General features: G+C 47.0%; 1 protein-coding gene across 1 annotated transcript; it reads right to left on the bottom strand.

Annotated features, from left to right (window-relative positions):
* Nucleotides 1-208: 208 nt before the first annotated feature.
* LOC135243553 (ankyrin repeat and fibronectin type-III domain-containing protein 1-like) lies at nt 209-16,741 on the bottom strand. Its single transcript, XM_064315480.1, has 18 exons — nt 16,370-16,741; nt 14,198-14,425; nt 13,282-13,528; nt 9,754-9,954; nt 9,385-9,498; nt 8,497-8,594; nt 8,323-8,413; nt 8,112-8,219; nt 7,725-7,824; nt 7,463-7,592; nt 6,852-6,971; nt 6,194-6,415; nt 4,374-4,540; nt 3,847-3,997; nt 3,313-3,481; nt 2,875-3,041; nt 2,264-2,453; nt 209-1,941 (listed from the first exon to the last, which is right to left on the bottom strand). The coding sequence occupies exons 2-18, from the start codon at nt 14,357-14,359 to the stop codon at nt 1,265-1,267; spliced, it is 3,114 nt and encodes a 1,037-aa protein (XP_064171550.1). The 5' UTR covers nt 14,360-14,425; nt 16,370-16,741; the 3' UTR covers nt 209-1,264.
* Between the last annotated feature and the right edge of the window lie 480 nt (nt 16,742-17,221).

Raw genomic sequence — 17,221 nt, 5'->3', positions numbered from 1 at the left:
CAGAAAACTCTTAAAACTCTTTTGACAGTTTATTTAGATGTCAATGCATAATGTGATTTGCATATTTATGTGGACCCAGTATTCGGCTGATATGAATGTATTTTTACAACACGAATGTAGAGAGCAGGCATTAAGTCCCTGAAGATTTTTCTTGACACTGGGAAATTTTTCCTTTTTTATTATTGTAAAGTATTCAAAACAGACCATATACCTGGAAGGGGTACAGATTTATTTATTTTTCTTTCTTTTCATTTTTTAATAAAAAGGTAATCCACTGTGCAAATTTGAAATGTGAGCATAACCACCAACCTCAAGCAATCACAACCGCAATCACACCCACATACAGTATAACAACATATTGCATGAAATGTTCCAAAACCATTTTCTCTGCCAAAAACTACAGTGTAATATGTTCCGGTCACAGATCCAGGTAATTTGACGCAAACTTCAATCCTAATCTCAGCATATTATGTTGAAAACCCTAACCTCAATATTTGTTATTTAAGAAACGTGGAGACGGCGGCCCCCCTGCTGATGAACAGAGTGAGACGCCATATCCGTGTATGCATCTCTTTTGCACCACTGCAAAAAGGGATTTTACAACTGCCCCTCCCCCCTTTCTCCTGCCTGAGCCTCTAGTTAAGGCACTTTGTCCTGAGTGCAGTGGTGCATCCTAAGGCCTGGAACTTCAGTCCGGTGGTCAGTCCTACAGAAACGTGTGTGTTGAAACTATTTGCATAAACTGTTGATGACTCAGGAACAGCTTGCACTAACTATTTGCTAAGTGAATATTTGCACAGTGATTCAAGAACAATTTACGCAGTGACTCTGTTTGCGCAGTGACTCAGGAACAGCTTGCATAGCCACTGTTTGTGCAGTGAATCTGTGCTGTAACAGTTGGTGCTGTGACTGCTTTGTGTGGTGAATAAGGAACTGTTTCCACAATGACTCAGCAACTGTGTGCAGTGACTGTTTGCGTAGTGACTCAGTAACTGCACAGGTACTCATGAGCTGATTGCACAGTGACTGACTGTGCTGTGGTTAAGTAACTGCACAGTGACTGACTGTTTGTGCTGTGGTTCAGTAACTGCACAGTGACTCAGGAACTGCAGCTGGATGACTGCAGCTAGAAAAGAGACGTGTGTCCTAGTGTGTGCCAACCCAAGCTGATGGAGGATATGGTAGCCATGGGAACCTGGGAATTCCCGGAAAAGCATATTTTTAAAAAGGTGAAAGTGACTTAGGGTGAGGAACAGGTGTGTGGTCAGGACTGCTCTGTGGTGGAGCTCACCCACTCCACCAGACTCCTCGCCGGCAGACCGTGAGTCCTGCCGCCAGTGTGAATCGCCACACGCTCTCCTAGCTCGACACCAGCAGGAGCAGTGGGAGGTGGGGGTCCCAGTATGAGCGGCGGAGTGGGCGGGCATTCAAACGGATCCCAAAATCTCGACCCTATGCAGATCCCGTCCCCTAAAACCGCGCAGCCGGCGGCTACGCCAACGTCGTCTTCGTAAGCGAAACTGAAGCAGTCCTTGGGCGCACCGTTTCCGAAGCCACTGAGAGCCTCCCGTTCCGGCTTCGCCAGAGCTAACCCGTCGAAAATGTCTGTCGTGACGCGGACTGACCCGTCCGCGTCCTCGTCCTCCTGCTCCAGCTGTTGGCAGACGTCTGCGTCGGCGCTGGACTGGCTCCCGTCGCTGCGGCTGCAGTGACTGGCGGGATTGTAGCCGCCCGCCCCTGCCTGAGCCGAGCTGTGAGCGGAGAGTTCTGGGAAATCGCAGAACGCCGCTTCCTGGGGGGCCCAGTGACCCCGCCCGGCTCCGTGCCCCTCGCTGGCCCCCTCCCCGGCGACCACATCCGGCTGAATGTCTCCAGGGGCGTCCACCTGCCCAGCGCGGTCGCTCGCGAAAAGCTGACCCACACCGCACGTCTTCACACTCTCTGAAAAGGTAAAGGACGCAGTATGAGTCTAACAGCAGCTGCCACACAGGCAAAGACATTCAGTTGCCATCTCTTGCTCTATTGTTAGTATTAATTCCAGTAATAATATTTCATATTTAATTATAACTAATAAATGTAATAATTTTAATTGTCTCGAGAAAATGCATTAGTAAAGCCTGGAAAATGTGTTACTATCAGACAGATTTTCCTCTGGCTCGGGGGGGGAAACACTGGCACACTTAGTGAGAAAGGAGGTGGATTTGGGGTAAGGCCTAAACACTGTCCCATTGAGCCAGCCAGGCTTGGGCAGGGCTTACTTCACCTGTCTGAGGGTGCAGCAGCTTGCGAGAGGGGAACTCCTTCCCTTCCTCCTCCTCAGGGATGGTTTCGGGGATGGGCGGCTCCCCTCCCATGAGGCGTCCTAGCTGAGCCATCCCGCCGATGTGTTTGAGTCGGACGTACTGCAGGACGTCCGTGATCCAGCGTGCCTCCCGCCACATGGAGTCCAGACTCTGCAGGAGCAACAGAAAGACCTGTAACAGGTATGTAACAGTCCCAGGACAGCCCCCTCACCTGTAACAGGTATGTAACAGTCCCAGGACAGCCCTCTCACCTGTAACAGGTATGTAACAGTCCCAGGACAGCCCTCTCACCTGTAACAGGTATGTAACAGTCCCAGGACAGCCCTCTCACCTGTAACAGGTATGTAACAGTCCCAGGACAGCCCTCTCACCTGTAACAGGTATGTAACAGTCCCAGGACAGCCCTCTCACCTGTAACAGGTATGTAACAGTCCCAGGACAGCCCTCTCACCTGCAACAGGTATGTTAAAGTCCCAGGACAGCCCTCTCACCTGTAACAGGTATGTAACAGTCCCAGGACAGCCCTCTCACCTGTAACAGGTATGTAACAGTCCCAGGACAGCCCTCTCACCTGTAACATCTGTGTGATGTGTTCCAGGCGTTCCTTCGCTTCCTGAACCTCTTTGCTGTCCAGTGCCTCACGCAAGGCCTGCTGAGATAGGTGGGAGTCCAGCTCCAGCCGCACCCAAGCCTGGCAATAGTGGGACAGGAAGTCCCGCTCGTACGCCCAGAAATGCACTGGAGCGAGCGATAGAGAGAGGGAGAGATAGAGGGCGAGAGAAGAAATGGGAGAGAGGGGGTCAGAGAGAGATAGAAAAAAGAGAAATGTGAGTTTTATTTAGAACACTGATTCACAGACCCAGAAACACGCACAAAAGGGTGAAGTTACCTATAAATCATTTGTACTTGTTAACAAAATGGGAAAACCATAGCATAGCACAGCATAGATGCCCTTGTTCAGTCCCACATTTTAACCACCCCCCTTCCCCACCCCCTGTCCCCTCCTTACCCAGCTCAAAGATCTGCAAGGGTAGGGAGAGGGTGGGGTCCTGCACCCAGTCCATTGGGCGGGGGCTGGGGCTGGCGCTGAAGTCTTCACTAGGGGGCAGCAGCAGCAGCATGGACAACTGGTCTCCAAACTGCAGCAGCTCCTGGGTGTACATACGGTACTGATAACCCTAAGGGGGCAGGGGTAAATTGGAAATGGGGGAAAAAATAGTTGTTCAGTAAAAGTGGAGAGGATAAATCTAGAGCAACACAGGAATTCAGTCAAAGGTTGCGTGTGAGGATACCATTTTAAATCCATAGTGAATTATCCAGAATCAGCAGTGGAGGCTAAGCCAGGGTGCCAGCTGGTGAGTTTGATTAGGCATTCCGGACCAGTGGTAAACAGGGGAAAGCATTGGCATATATGAGAGCTGGCTGGGCACAATCTTTCATAACCTTTCCAAATGGCTTGGAGCTGAAACCAGTTACTACAGGAAGGCCAGTGAGGCTGTAAGGTGGTTAACACTCATTTGCTAAGGAGAGGGAGCTCTCTTACCCTGTAGAGGGGAATACTCAGCTTCGTCAGCAGAGTTGTGACCGCCAGCCGCAACGACCTCACAAACTCCTCTGGCACCGCCTGGACCTCCGTGCTGCCAATCACAGGCTGACCAACCACAGTCAGACTCTGTAGCCACGCCCACTCTTCGCTGAAAAATAAAATACAGAACAAAGTCAATACATGATTTACAAGAAATGTTACTTAAAAGAAAGAATTAAGTTAAAAAGATTTATTCAGAAACATCCTGCAAGATTAAGATCTGCAGTATGAACACGTCAGAATATTTACTCTTTTTGGTTTAGGGGGAGAGCCATTTAAATTGTTTTTATTCTTTATTTCAGAGCAACTTAACAGCTGATAATGCTTTTTCAAATAATCCATTTATACAGCTGGGTATTCACCATAGCAATGCAGGTTGAGCACCTCGCTCAAGGGTACAGCAGCAGCCTCCCACCTGGGAATCAAACCTGCAACCTTCGGAGCAGCAAGCCCAGTTCCCAACTATAGCTTGTATAGCATCTTACCGGGAGACGTGGTGATTATGGCGGACCTTGGCGTGACACAGCAGGTTGGGCATCTTCTGGGAAACCAGAACCCTGATCTGATCCACCGAGCTGCTGAGCTTCAGAACCCCGATGTACAGGCCCGTCTGGGCCCTCTGGGTGCCTCGCCGGTGGTAGGACAGCTTGTCCTGTGGTGAGTCAGACAGTGAGGGGTTAATGTGGCCTGAGGGGGTACTGTGAAGAACTAATGTAAGGTTAATAAATAAAGAAGCTCACACACTTTTCCACATCCCTACTGTGCTGCAGGAGCTGTTCATACCTCTACATCCCTCTTCTCCCAAACATCTTCTACAACTAGATGAAAGTTCAGCTGGACACCCAGTGGAATGAGGCATCCGCAAATACTGCAGCGCCCCCCGCTGTGATTTAATTATTAATTTTACACCCACCTGTCCCAGCTGCTGCTATGGTATTCCACAGGGCCCACGTAAGCCCCTCTTATCTGCTCTCTTTCACCGGCATGCAAGCCAGACAAGCGCACCAGGGAATCTCTAACATCATGAGCACAGGCCTAGCATTCTTCTAGTTTACTAACCGGCAGTTTTAATGTAGGTTAGAACATTTAGAATCAACATTCAAGAATGGCATAAATTCAGCACAAGAGAAATGCAGCTCTGAGGGGAATAAACTGTCTGACACTAGCACTGCTCAGTTACAGTGTTCAGAGCATTACCACCTCTATCAGACACTAGCACCGCTCAGTCACAGTGCTCAGAGCATTACCACCTCTATCTGACACTAGCACCGCTCAGTCACAGTGTTCAGAGCATTACCACCTCTATCTGACACTAGCACCGCTTAGTCACAGTGCTCAGAGCATTACCTCCTCTATCAGACACTAGCACCGCTCAGTCACAGTGCTCAGAGCATTACCTCCTCTATCAGACACTAGCACCGCTCAGTCACAGTGCTCAGAGCATTACCTCCTCTATCAGACACTAGCACCGCTCAGTCACAGTGCTCAGAGCATTACCTCCTCTATCAGACACTAGCACCGCTCAGTCACAGTGCTCAGAGCATTACCTGCTCTATCTGACACTAGCACCGCTCAGTCACAGTGCTCAGAGCATTACCTCCTCTATCAGACACTAGCACCGCTCAGTCACAGTGCTCAGAGCATTACCTCCTCTATCTGACACTAGCACCGCTCAGTCACAGTGCCAGAGCATTACCTCCTCTATCAGACACTAGCACCGCTCAGTCACAGTGCTCAGAGCATTACCTCCTCTATCAGACACTAGCACCGCTCAGTCACAGTGTTCAGAGCATTACCTCCTCTATCAGACACTAGCACCGTTCAGTCACAGTGCTCAGAGCATTACCTCCTCTATCTGACACTAGCACCGCTCAGTCACAGTGCTCAGAGCATTACCTCCTCTATGAGACACTAGCACCGCTCAGTCACAGTGCTCAGAGCATTACCTCCTCTATCAGTCACTATGCACCGCTCAGTCACAGTGCTCAGAGCATTACCTCCTCTATCAGTCACTATGCACCGCTCAGTCACAGTGCTCAGAGCTATTACCTGCTCTATGAGACACAGCACCGGCTTCAGTCACAGGGCTCAGGCCTTCCTCCTCAAACCCGTGACACTTGAAGGTACACGCTTCAGTGCACAGTCCAGGCATTCCCTCTATCAACTAGCACCGCTCAGTCACAGTGCTCAGAGCATTACCTGCTCTATCTGACACTAGCACCGCTCAGTCACAGTGCTCAGAGCATTACCTCCTCTATCAGTCACTATGCACCGCTCAGTCACAGTGCTCAGAGCGTAGTCTCACCTTTAGCTGCTCGTTGAGAGTGTCCACAGCCGTGGGTTCGGGCAGCAGGGGTGTCCTGTGCCTGTTCCTGTCCATGCGGGACAGGGCAATCCAGTGCAGAGGGGGGTCTGGGGTGTGGGAAGGGGGTACACACTCCCTCAGTGTCACCAGCAGGACATTCCCATGTCTGTCCTTCAGGGGCTCGTAGTACACCTGTCCCAGATCCACCGTCCCAAGAGAGGACTGCAGAGAGTTTTAGGGGGGGGTGCAATATAGCTTCAATCCAGTACACACAGACAAGACACTACTGTATTGTAATGTATTTGCTGGGGAATCAAAGAAATAAGATTTGTGTAGACTTGAGTAAGATGTTTGCATGTAACTTAGTTAATTGTACATATAAGTGAACTGTTCTTCCACTAAAATTTCCATTATATTTTATTGTAAGTGTATATAATGTGAGGGATTTGTTGTGTTTATTTCCATTGTACTGCTTTAATTATCTCAACCTGTTTGGGGGGAGGGTGGCTTTGATAAGAAGAACAAACATGGGCTGTTAGGTGGAATGAACCAGGAATAGTGTGCATGCATGGTTAGGCTGTTATGCTGAACACTCTCACTGTTTTTGCTCTAGTACTGGTAATACACAGACAGACCCAAGGCAATGAGTTTCCCTCACCTGCAGCTGTGCCACAGCCCGCAGGATGCTGTGTCTGTTCTGAAGGAGGGATGACGAGGAAGACAGGGAGGAGGAGAGAGCCTGCTGGAGCCAGGGTACCTGCTGCCAGGCACAGGACAGCTGAGAGAGAAAGAGAGAGAGAGAAATGGAGGGCGAATGGGAGATAGGAAGACATGGAAAGAGAGCACAGGCAAACAGGAGGGGTAGAGGGACGGGGACAGTTGTTGAACATTATCGTCACGTTACATGCTATTGCGATACACACAAAGTACTGTCATAGCTAGAAGGAATGCATTCGGCAGAGCGCAAACATCTGCCAAGGCACAGCGATCTCCCCCCATGGGAATGCAACCAGCAAATGTCTTGGAAATCCAGTCATTAGTTTTTAAGATATGCTTGGTCTGACGGTGTCACCAAAATCAATAGGTTTCCTGCTAATGGCAATCCAGCCGTCACTTTTCCAGATATGTCTGTCATGGATGGACAGACAGATTGACAAACAGACAGAGATCATTGCATAACCTCCTTGGTAGAGGTAAAAAAAATAGCATTGGTTTCTCCACAGTGCTTACAATGCTGGAATGAATAACCTCAGTCTCTTGACAGCTAACCTTGGCAAACCAAAGGAAGTCCTGGGTGACAGAGGTGGAACAGCTTTGGATCTCAACCAATGGGATCTGGTCGTCCGCAGTGACAAGGATGTTGTCCTTGTGGTAGAACACAGCAGCCAGGTACACGCCTCTAAACACAGACAGAGAGGGAAATGTGATGGGAAGAAGCTGCAGTGTACAGGCTCTCCATGTGAAGGCAGAAAGAGAGAGAGAGAGAGAGAGAGTGAGGAGGCAGAGAAAGGAGGAGTGTGGATCCTCTCACCTCTGCAGCAGGCGGACGAACTTGGTGGCTGACTGGAAGAGCTGCTTCAGGCCGCGGGACACAGACAGACGCTTACTGGGGCTCTGCTGTCTGGAGCTTTCTGTGATGGGACAGAGTACAGATGTCAGCACACTCATGTGCTGACATCACAAGGGATAACAACTGACGATAAGACAGAAGACAGACAGATAAAGGGACACACACACACATACACATACACATACATATATATATATATACACACAAACACACCTCACCACACACACACACCTACACAAACACGTGCATGCACATGTGCTGATATTAAAATGGCTAGCAATTAACAGACAGATAGACAAAAAGAGGGAGATAGACAGACACACACACAGATATGTCTGCACAGGTTACCTATGCAGTATCCCCTGTAGTGTGGCTCTCTGATCTGCTCCAGCAGCCTCCGCACGCCAGCCTCTGGCTGCTTGCTCCTCACTTTGACGCCGACGCATTCCCTCCAGCCTGCAGGGGGAGACAGAGGGCAAGCATGGCCACACTGGGAGAAGAAGCCATTCGGAAGCTGTGCATCCCCTTGCCCCACAGAGCCGCAGTTCCGCCTACTCACTGGAGGGGGCAGCGCTGGCCGGGCTGGAGCTCTGGAATGGACCCCATCCCTTGACATTGTAAGCACTCACTCTCACAAAGTACTGCACCCCCTGTCAAGAAACACAGAGACGGTTCCAGAGTGTATATGCACAATTTACACATAGTTATGCTCATATATAGTGTAGTCTCTTACAGACTGGAGGTCGGTGATGTTGTAGAACAGACTCTTTGTGTCCAGGACAAGGGCAGATCCACACAGGGGCTTGAAATTGGGAGAGATGCTCCATTCCACTGTTGAAACAGAGAGGAAGAGGCACAGGTTACTTTCTCATTATCTTCATCACATTGTCAGCACTGCAGAAGAACAGAAAAACAGTTTTACAAAGTAAAATTTTTTCCAAACTAACACAAACCTATGGCTGCGTCTGCATAATTTCAGTGTTTCTCCCACTAGTGACAGGGCAATGAGCAGTTACTACGTATCTCAAGAACTTGAGTAATTATTCCACTAGAGGGCGCTATAAGGCAAATGTATGCATACATTCTGCAATGAACAGATGTTGTGAGGCAGAGACACCTGATAATGAACTAGGGTTTACCAAATGGAGAAAGGTTGCAAATCCTGCAAATGTCGTTATTCCTTCTGAAAACCACAAGCTTTTTGTTTTAAACTTTTACCGTGTGAATGAAATTACTTTATCTTTGGGAGAGTTTGGGAAGGAGCGCCATTGCTTACAGCTGTTAGGCCCTAAACAGGATCTAAAACTGGCTGAAATATTCTCTGTCTGTCACTATTGTGTTTTTACCTCAGATGAGCTTGGAAAATGAGGGTGCGTTCAGTGTGTAATTCATGAGCGGCAGTGTAATATAATGGCTAAGGTGTTGGTCGTATAACCTAAAGTTTGCAGGTTCGATTCCCTGGTAGGACCCTTGAGCAAGGTACTTAACCTGCATTGCTCCAGTATATATGTAATACAATGTGTATATATACAGAAATATATACAATGTAAGTCGCTCCGGATAAGACCGTCTGCTAAATGCCTGTAATGTAATGTAATGACGGGTGAACACATTTTCACACCTCTGTAGCGGGTAACTAGTCCGGTTCCGCTGCCCTCCGGCTCACTGAAGGACACCGACAGAGAGGTCGCACTGGTCACCAGCAGCGACACGCAGCTAGGAGGTCCAGGAAGGACTGTGAGAAAGAGGGAGCACAATACAATATAGAGACAAAAGTATGAAATTGTAGAAAAAAAAGAAAATACACTAAGCATAAAAATACTAAAATATGTGTGTCAACAACCTGACCCAGAACAGCCTGATGCATTGCGTCACTCATTGGTACGCTATGGCACGTGCTGGTATAGTTAGCCATGCCCCTTCACCTTCATAAGCCACCCCCCGGTACCACAGGCCAGGGTCCAGCCCCCTCTTCTGAGCTGCCTGTTACCTGTGAGGCGGAAGTGGTCCCTCATCTTCCAGTACAGCTGCCGCCGGAGCGTCCAGATGCGGAGCTGCCTCTGGGCGTCAGCTTGTCCCTGCGGCCCCGCCCCCACCCTCTCCAGCACATCCTCCCTGCACTCCTCCACCCTCTGCCCTGCCAGCGCCACCAGTGAGTCCAGCTTCACCAGCCAGTCTGAGGGACGGCACACTGAAAGACGTGGGGAGAGGGAGGGAGGCAGGGAAACAGAGACAGAGAGATGGAAGGAGGGAGGGAGAGACATGGGGAGAGGGAGGGAGTGAGAGAGAAGGAGATAGGGAAAGACTGTGCTCAAACATGGTATTGCCCCCCACATGTATTGTTATGCAGCCAGATGCTCGGCCCTACCCCCACCTCCCTGCTCCTATGGAACTTTGTCTCTGGATCAGGACTCTTCGAGGTTATCTCCACGGCAACGGCCGTGTCCTCGTCATCAGTATCAGACGGCAGAGACAATGTTGAGACTGTGGTGGAGATGAAGTCCATGGACTTACACACACACGCACATGAAGACAACACACACACCACCTCCTACTCAACGCCTTCTTGGCTCCCACCCCCCCTCCCTCCCCCGTTACAGTGCAGTCTGCTGAGGGTTGATGCGCTGCGCCTGAGCGGCTGCGCGCTCCCCCCAGTGTCTGTGCTGCGACACTTCCCCTCCCCGACACCCTACCCCCTACCACATGTGCAAGTCTTCGAGTTTTTTGTTGTAATGTTTGTAATGTTTGTAATGTTTTTATGATGTTGCTATGTGCTGAGGTTTTTTCTTCGTTTCAATGAAACGAGTGCCCTCTCGTTTCATTGAAAGGACTGTTTTTCTTCCTCCTCCTTCCTCCTGTCCTCTCATTTCTCATCTAATAAGTTGGCGCCGCAGATGGCTGCCTCGGTGTGTTGACCAAAGCAAATTCCTCGTATGTGTAAATGTACTTGGCAATAAATTCGATTCTGATTCTGATTCTGATTCTGATGTATCACTACATCACCCAAGAAAAGAAGCGTGAAGACATGTAGGTTCAGGGCAGCCACACTAGAGGGCGCTGTAACATGTCATACATAAGCAGCTTTATGCATCTCTCTTTGATGCATCAGATCATCTCCAACCTGCCTCACTCTTTTCAGCTAAAATTTTATTGTCCTATTTTGAATTTTATTGAATCAAAACGGAACACCACAATAATAAAATATGCACACAGCTTTGCATTTAACCTGATCAGGTGCAAACAACTCCCTGTTTTCACTGCTTTGTTATGGTGATAACGATACCAGTCACCTTGGTGCCAGCCACTTTCTGTCCAATCACAAGGCAGCTCAGGAGCACCCCAGAGGACCAGTGTAACCCTGGAACCTTGCTGAATGGGCACAGTCCATAATGCAAGCTGTGTTTATGCAGGACCAATTTAGCAAAAACAACAAGCTGCTCCGAACTCAAGAGATTAATTATGCAGATAAAGCACTGCTATTTCCCGTTTTTTTTCCCTAAATATTACTTCATTATGCAGTTTCAAGCTCCTGGGTAAATACTGGCATCATAACGAGCAATGGCCCGGGACCTAGAACCGAGACATGGTCGAGGACACCGCTAACATTATCCTGTCTGGGGCAGGGTGCTTTTCATTCAGCCAGAACAGAACTCCTCAGCGGTCCCAGTGGCAGGTCAGGGGCCGTTAAGGTACCATGAGTGCTCAATGATCCACCTTTGCTTCTGTGAGTGCTGCCTGTCTTTCAGTCAGTGCTGCCTCTGCTTCAGTCAGTGTTGCCTCTGCTTCAGTCAGTGCCGCCTCTCCTTTAGTCAGTGCTGCTGCTGCTTCAGTCAGTGTTGCCTCTGCTTCAGTCAGTGCTGCCTCTCCTTTAGTCAGTGCTGCCTCTCCTTCAGTTAGTGTTGCCTCTGCTTCAGTCAGTGTTGCCTCTGCTTCAGGCAGTGCTGCCTCTCCTTCAGTCAGTGTTGCCTCTGCTTCAGTCAGTGCTGCCTCTCCTTCAGTCAGTGTTGCCTCTGCTTCAGTCAGTGCTGCCTCTGCTTCAGTCAGTGTTGCCTCTGCTTCTGTCAGTGCTGCCGCTGCTTCAGTCAGTGTTGCCTCTGCTTCAGTCAGTGCTGCCTCTGCTTTAGTCAGTGCTGCCTCTCCTTCAGTCAGTGCTGCCTCTCCTTCAGTCAGTGCTGCCTCTGCTTCAGTCAGTGCTGCCGCTGCTTCAGTCAGTGTTGCCTCTCCTTCCTGTTGCAGCACTGAAGGCAACCCAGTCGCTGACCCAGCACACATGCAGTTATCTGCACTGCTCCCTCCATGGGGGTGAACAGCACAGCCAAGAAGGGATGGTTAAAAATTTTGGAGGAACAAAAGGCGTATATCAAATAATAATTATGGAACATTCCAAAATCAAGAATAGAAAGACCAGCTAGGGAAAATATTTAGAACCTGCTATGAATCTCCCAAAGGAGGCGTTACTAAGTACTAAACTGACGATGTCCAAACTTTTGCACATTCCATGTTCACATTATTTTATTATTTTGAATCTAATAAATGCAAATAAATCGTAATCATCCATTAGAATATGTAGAAAGTCACGTGTAACTATGTACTATGGAAAGGTCTGGTCAGCTGCTGTTTTATTAGATTCAACATACACTTTGGGACCAGGTGTATCCAAACTTCTACAAACTTCTAAGCTCTTAGAAAATACCTGCAAAAGATCACACTAATTGACTCTTTGGTGTCGCTATAATAATACATTTTGCAAAGTTGTATTAACAAATTGATAAATTTTTTTAATATTTGGAGAATGCAAAATAATGTCATCCAGTATCAACACAAGGACCTTTGGGACTGATTTGGCACATTGGCTCACTGTAGTCTCAGGGTATTCATTGGATTAATTGTCTAAGATTGTTTGGCCCTCACAATGGCTGCATGCAGCTATAGTTATGTTTGGAAACTTGCATACATTGTGTTCAGCTGCCTCGACAGACTACAGTTACGTTTACGGTTAATTTGTGCGCAGATGGGGGCTTCCCAGCCACATTTTCTGACCACACTGTGATAGTGTGCTAAAACAGAGATGGTAGACACTTTCAAGATTCTCAAATTCTAACATGCAGCACATGGAAACAGTTGAACAATGCATCAAACTGACTCTGAGCAAATCTTAATTATTAAATTTGGTGCCAAAAGTGGGGCTGAGCCTCCCGTACCCTGGACGAAGCAATCGCCAATTGCACATTGCCCAATGGAGCTACCAGCCACAGTCGGCACTGGTATGGTCTGGATTTAATTCCAGGCCATGACCCTTATCCTTGCACAATAAAGTGCCTTTCCTTTACATTTTTAATTTCATTGTGTATGGGCGGTATGTACCTGCATCTGCCTTATGATTGACAACCCCCGGTCTTTACCTTGTTCAATAATTTCTTTGTTTTTTATCCACCGACCTACCTTTGACCATTGCAGTGCACCAACGGAACGTAATTTAAAATAGAAAAGGGCCCTGAAGCAGGCTCGTCACACTCACGGTTTGGATTGTGCCTGGCCCCAGCCTTGATGAGGACATGGAGAAGAGGGGAGTTGTGGGTAAGAGCAGCCACGTCGAGGGGCACCAGGCCCTGCTCGCTCATGCTGTTCACACCTTTCTCATGCTCCCTCTCTCTCTCTCTCTTCTCCCGCTTTTCCCCTCCTCCGCCTGCTGCACGGTCCTTAGACAGCAGGCACTGCACTGCCAGCGTGTCCTCGTTCTCCACAGCCTCCCACAGGGACTTATACTGAGGGAGAGAGTGAGTGAGAGAGAGAGAGAGAAGAATATGGAGTGTGCAAAAAGAATGAGAGGGAGAGAGTGTGAGAGAGAGGGACAGTGGGAGGGAGGGAGACAGGAGAGAGAGAGAGGGGGTGCAGTGTTAAGGCATTATTTCATCAGTATGCAAACCACTTCCACTCTTTCTTTTGCTGCCGTATTATGTATTCTGCAGTTATCGAAACTTTTAGATTATTCCAGCACAATTCAAATTGTTAAATGAGCTGGAGATGCAGAGGGAGGGAGCAAGATGGGCGAAGAGAGAAAGATGAATATAAAGAGGGAGAAAAGAAGAGAAACAGAGAGGGAACAAGTGAAGGGGAACAGAAAGGTCTGAAATGTAAACACAGAGGAAGAGCCCACCCTTAAAGCTGTTACCATGTAAAAGCTGTCCTCTCATATTGTTACACAATGCTGATTACACAATCTGCCTGACAGTTTCAGTACACCTAGCAAAACTGAAAAGTGCAGAAAACAGCATTAAACTAAGGGCGTTTTCTACTATCATAAAGACACAGGAAGGCAGAAAAATACAGAATTAAACATCAACGAGTTAAAAAGGGATTCAGTAAATAAGAAAAACCAAGTATTAAAGAAATGTTCAGGCAGCTGAACTAGAAGAGGCAAAATGGTGTCTTACGGCGGGTGTTGCCCTGCTGTGGCGGTTGGGGGACTCTGACTCGCTGGTTGAGTTGGACTCGCCACCCCTTAGCCTGACGGACAGGTTCCTGTAGAGGCGTTTTGGGGACACGGGCCCTAGGGATTTCCGCCTCTGAGGCGGGTTCCTCACAGACACTGACATGGAAGCCGGACGGGAGGGGCTGGGGAGAGGGGGACACACGGGCTAGCGTGGCAGTGGCACTTCACCCTGTAATGGAGAGAGACCGTTAGAAGGTGCAGTATGAATGGCTAGGGGACTGGGCCTGTAACCCAAAAGTTGCGTAAGTCGCTCTGGATAAGAGCGCCTGATGAATACCAGTAATGTAATGTAGCAGAAGTAGGGAGCAGGACATTGTACTGAATAGAAAGAGAAAATGGAATAAAATGAATTATACGAAATATTTTCATTTGCCCAGTCAATAGTGATCACAAAAACTCAAACAAAAATACATGCTTCAACATCGAACTGCTTACACAATACATGCCGCTGCTTTAACTGAAATGGTCTTTATCATCTGTCAGGATGAGATCTATCTGCTTATCGGATCCAAGCTGACTTCCAAATGTACAGTAAGTACAAAATCTACCACTAGATACTGGTATCCAAAGATATCCAAAGCAGGTTATCACTTCAAAGGCAATGGGTGAGGTTATTCAACTGTAACTTTAAATCCTGTTAGTGATGCCATCTTATTGTGTATGCATGGAAAAGGCCATATTCCTACTAATGTGCCCAATTTTGTCTTTTCAGTGCTGCTCTATTACAACCAACATCTTTCTAGACAATATGAATGGACTTCATGAGAGCCAGTTTTTAAACACTTATTCTGCAGATGAAAAATATATTATCGCAGTTGACACGTGCAGAATTAAATCCAATTTAAAAATGCAATCGCAGTCCAGCTTCCCACATCAGCCACCTGTTATCATTCTCTAAAATAAAAAAGTAGAAGGTTCCAGAATATTCTAAATGGTCATATTTGATATAGGATCTTCAGTCCCAGTGTTTACGTTTACATTGGCGTAGGAAAATTTCCTGCTGATTTAACACTAAATTTGAGATTTAATGCTTTTCATATAAGACACCTCAGGACCACCCCTCTTAATTTCACCTGTTAACTTTCCTTGGCATCACTAACCCCCAATCCACCAATCCTGTTTCTTTCATGAATCCGTAAGATCGCACACTACCTGTCCAGTCCTTCCTCTCCCCATCTTTCCCTTTTCTCCTTAAATTCTCACCCCTTCTACACGTGCACCCGCTTGAACATCCCCCATCTTCCACATAATCCCTCCATTCATACAACTACACCTTCCGTCACTGTCTATTTCCATCCCTCAGTCAAATTCTGAAATGACTGTTTATTTGGCTCTGTCCATTCTTTCTTTGTTTAAATAACCAAATCTTCACAAAGCCCACCCAGAGAACATGACATTATGTTGGTTCATGAAAGACAGTCCGTTCCACAGCTTCCAGAGTAAAGCCTACCACTCTATCATAAGCTAACCTTTCACGCCTACTGGAAGTGCTACCCTTTTCAGCACATGAAAACATAGGGGTGGGAAACCTTTCAGGATTATTGAACTCCTACTGTTTGTAGCACTCTTACTTTGGCAGAGTGCAACATCAGGAAACTGGACGAGCTTTGTGTGTGTGTGTGTGTGTGTGTGTGTGTGGACACGTGTGCATCCATTTAGAGAAGTGTCAAACCGAAAAAACCACCAAAAACTTCTGAACTCAGTCAATTTAACTTTGTGAGGTAGAAAGGTATTTTATATTTTTTTATAAGTTTAAAAATATATATGAACAGGATGAATTAAATTAGCAAAGAATATATATTTAATATAGACAGTACCACATCTCATCTTACTTTCTCAGACTGTCGAGCACAAAGTAGGCACAGAATATCCACAAACATTGTAAATAGTTAGTAATTCTTTCATTTCAAGAATAATCTAGCCATGTCATGCGTCTGTTTTGCAAGCCTAAAGCGACGGTGTAGAGGTATTGTGACGTGAAATCTTATTAAAAGTAGACTATCTTGACGACGCGGATATTGATTTTTAATTAAAACTCTATGGCGGAGAGGATAGTAGCAGGAGTAAACAAAGACCACGGATCTGTAAATAATATTTTAATATTGATACTTGCCTTCATATGAATCGTGTTTTCGTGGTTCTCCTAGTCCGCCGAAGTTAGGCAAGATCCTAGACGGTCAGTGAATTTTGCTAGCGCACCCAGAAAAGTTCGCTCCATAATTAAGAGAACATGAAATTACAGTAATGTTGCTTTTCTGTGTACCATGCTATATCCAGTCTTTCCGTGAATGAAAAGCAGAAGTTTCTTTCAGCTATAGCGGCTTCGTACGCGCATCACACTTGTGGAACATCTAAACTATGCTTGAAACGTAATGGAACCACGTAGCACTCCACCTCTCTCTCCCTCGCTCTCTCGCTGTCACTCACTCAGTCTCGTTTCAGTTTAACTCAAATCATGATGCATTACTGGTATCAAATACAAACGCGTAAATATAGGAAAATATTGGATAAATATAAACAATCGCAGTACAATATAGGCCTACAGGCAGTGATACAATAGCAATAAATATAACCTTAGGGTTTAGCAACTGGATTGGGGGAACCCTTTTTCCTCTCCCTGTCTTTCACTGCCTCTAAGGCAAGCCGCAGAAGTTTTATTTTGTAAACAATGCCATTTTAAATATCTGGGTGTGTTTAAAACTTTTTTTGTTTCATTGTCTATTATACTAACTCTGTTTTCAGCATGGATGTTAGGACATCCAGTGTATTTGGCCCAGAATAACCTAAGAGGGAAGTCATCTCTGTATTCCATGGACGGGACGTTGCAAGTAAAACATTTATTTCAGCAAAATAAAAACGCAAAAAAGCAGGGTGAAAGTATGCAATTCATCTTATGGGTGCCAAACATTTTGTGATTATTGTCACAGTTGTGGTATATTAAAATAGTTTATTCAACTTAGGGATG

The sequence above is a fragment of the Anguilla rostrata genome, chromosome 17, assembly GCF_018555375.3.
Source record: "Anguilla rostrata isolate EN2019 chromosome 17, ASM1855537v3, whole genome shotgun sequence".
NCBI lineage: Eukaryota > Metazoa > Chordata > Actinopteri > Anguilliformes > Anguillidae > Anguilla > Anguilla rostrata.
This window is presented reverse-complemented; position numbering and strand designations above follow the sequence as displayed.